Source organism: Oratosquilla oratoria, chromosome 1 (genome assembly GCF_046742065.1).
Source record: "Oratosquilla oratoria isolate Oo_2021 chromosome 1, ASM4674206v1, whole genome shotgun sequence".
Classification (NCBI taxonomy): Eukaryota; Metazoa; Arthropoda; class Malacostraca; order Stomatopoda; family Squillidae; genus Oratosquilla; species Oratosquilla oratoria.
Genome location: NC_134777.1, coordinates 51,987,237 through 51,989,736, shown reverse-complemented (window position 1 = coordinate 51,989,736; position 2,500 = coordinate 51,987,237). Strand labels below are relative to the sequence as shown.

The following is a 2,500-nucleotide window of genomic DNA, read 5'->3' as shown; positions in this document are numbered from 1 at the left end:
GAAACCTACTCCTTCCAACTTCTCTGATGATACTTAGCTGTGTGGAATATCAAACGATCATTCTAATCACACAAATATGCAATATCTAATGAAACCAGTAAAATGGCCTGAAAAGTGGCTAAGGAGACTTATCCCATTTGTAAAATTATGTCAATGGGTAAAAATAACTCAAAGAAACTAAGTCTATCCGAAAGAACTAACCAAAATGGAGAGTCAAAAGAACAATTGTGTAATGACTTTAAACCAAATATACATAATATTTATGCCCCCGAGGAAATAAACAAGATACTAGAATTCATATTTATTAATTTGAAATATGTTTTCTCTGCATAATCTCCAAATCTCATTAAATACATTGGCTGGAAGATTATAGTGGTGAACATCTACTAAACCCTGGAACCTCTGCTGCCTTGCAGAGTTTACATCTTTAGACATTGGCTATGAGAAGGAAATTTTGAATTCGAACCCTGCCAGTCGGTCTGGTAGAGGAAATCAAGTCTCGACAGAACAAGACCTATGTATTTTGAGGCGGAATCGAAGAGACCGGATTCTTGGCAGGCCGATGTAACTCCTTTTTTGAGGCTGCATGTCACACACGTGTGCAGTAAATTCATGACATCGACGACATTTCAGTCGATATTCTATAAACCAGTAGATGAGAACCCCCAAGGGTAATTAGATGACTAGCCAAAGATTATTTAAACATTTAAATCTGCAGAGAGAAAACATTGTAAATTGTTTTTGATGTTGATGTTTAACTGATGAATAAAGTCATTACAATTTTAATATCTATTGCTGTACCATCTGATATTCAGTTAGTTTTAATATGTTACCGTTCTATATTCTGTTTCAGGTTAATGGAGGTACGGGTCGATGGTCTGTTGACTCTCGGGGTACATAACGGGAAAAAGGTTGAGAACCCTTGAGGATCCGTCTGATATGAACCACAATCGGAAAAGAGTTCTTGCCGACGACGATAGTGGCGAACTACAAAACGATACCAGGGAGAAGTCGTAAGAAAATCGTCTGAATATTCTAAACCTATTTTCCCTAGAAAGAAAATAAGAGAGGAAAACATAGAGAAAAGAACAACATAGAGATCTTCGAGATAAAAAAAAATGATGACATCAAACTTATCATTATCTTTTAGCAGATTTTGACAGAAAGAATTTTGTCAGTCTCATAGTCCACGAAAAGATTAAACTCTATGCAGTTGAGCATCCACCAAATTTATTTACTGCAACGCCTACCAATTGCATAATTTGGTTGCCTGCTTCCTTCATTCCCTCGTTTGGGTGTCTCTTTAGTTTTTGACCATTTTCTCTTTTGCATCCGACCTCGAAAGGTCTCTTACCGACCTTCATACTTTGCCAATGTGACTCCATTTTAACCTGGAGGACACTTTATAAATTCTTTGGAAAGAGTGATCACTACTCACCTCTGTGAGGACGAGGAGGAGGTCCCTGGGTCTCAGCTTGGCGTGGACGAGGACGTGGTAGGCAGCGCAGACGGCGAGGGCCGTGATCCCATGTTCTTTAGTCAACATGGACAACGTAGCCGACACCAGAGCCGCCCCGAGCCACGCCCTCCGCCCAACAGCGCCACCGCGGCCACTACGCCCACAGCCGCAGTAGCGAATGTAGGAAAGAAGGGCGCCAAGGAAGAAGATGGCGGCGCCCACGTCAGCTCGCCCAACGACGCCTGCCACGGCCTCTGTGTGGATCGGGTGGGCGGCGAAGAGAAGGGGTGCTGCGGTACGGGCGAGGCGGGCGTGGGGCGTGAGGACCCGCGCCAGGAGGGCGAAGAGACCCGTGGCTGCCACGTGCAAGGCCACGTTGGTCACGTGATATGTGCGGGGCGAGAACTCCGCCCACATGTAGTTGAGTCTGCAACGGAAGTGGGGAGAAACGTTAATGGAAACCGGGACTGTGTCAACAAATTCACACCAATAAGTTTCTTCATACATAAACGCATATCCACATATACATTATGTATTATACATATATACATACATATATATATATATATATATACAGTATATATATATATATATATATATAATATATATATATATATATATACAGTATATATATATATGTATATATATATATATATATATATATATATATATATATATATATATATATACATACTTGCATAATTACTTCAACATACTTATGTATGTATATATATATATATATATATATATATATATATATATATATATGCATACATGAACAGCTGGTTAGATACGTAAATATGCACTTATGTACAACAAATAATCAGAGAGATAGATAGTGGTTGGTGAATTAAGAGATAAATGGATTTATCAGATGATAAGGAAGTAGGTGTTCTTATACCTTGATATTCGCACAGACGTATATATTGTTTAAAAGAGAAACAAGAACAAACAGAATAGAAAATCACAGAAACCCGAGTGAGTCACCATTTCATCTATGTATAGCAGTACATCTTTATCCCCTCTTCTCCCTTTCATAAT

The 2,500-nt window shown here is 39.2% G+C and overlaps 1 protein-coding gene across 2 annotated transcripts in view; it reads right to left on the bottom strand.

Moving 5' to 3' along the window:
- The window catches only part of LOC143021393 (protein O-mannosyl-transferase TMTC2-like), a 481,373-nt gene that overhangs the window by 145,690 nt on the left and 333,183 nt on the right, over positions 1–2,500 (bottom strand). For both annotated transcript variants that reach the window (XM_076179223.1, XM_076179940.1), the window contains exon 3: positions 1,439–1,886. In XM_076179223.1, the coding sequence (XP_076035338.1) occupies positions 1,439–1,886 (448 nt within the window). The remainder of the gene's footprint in view (positions 1–1,438; positions 1,887–2,500) is intronic.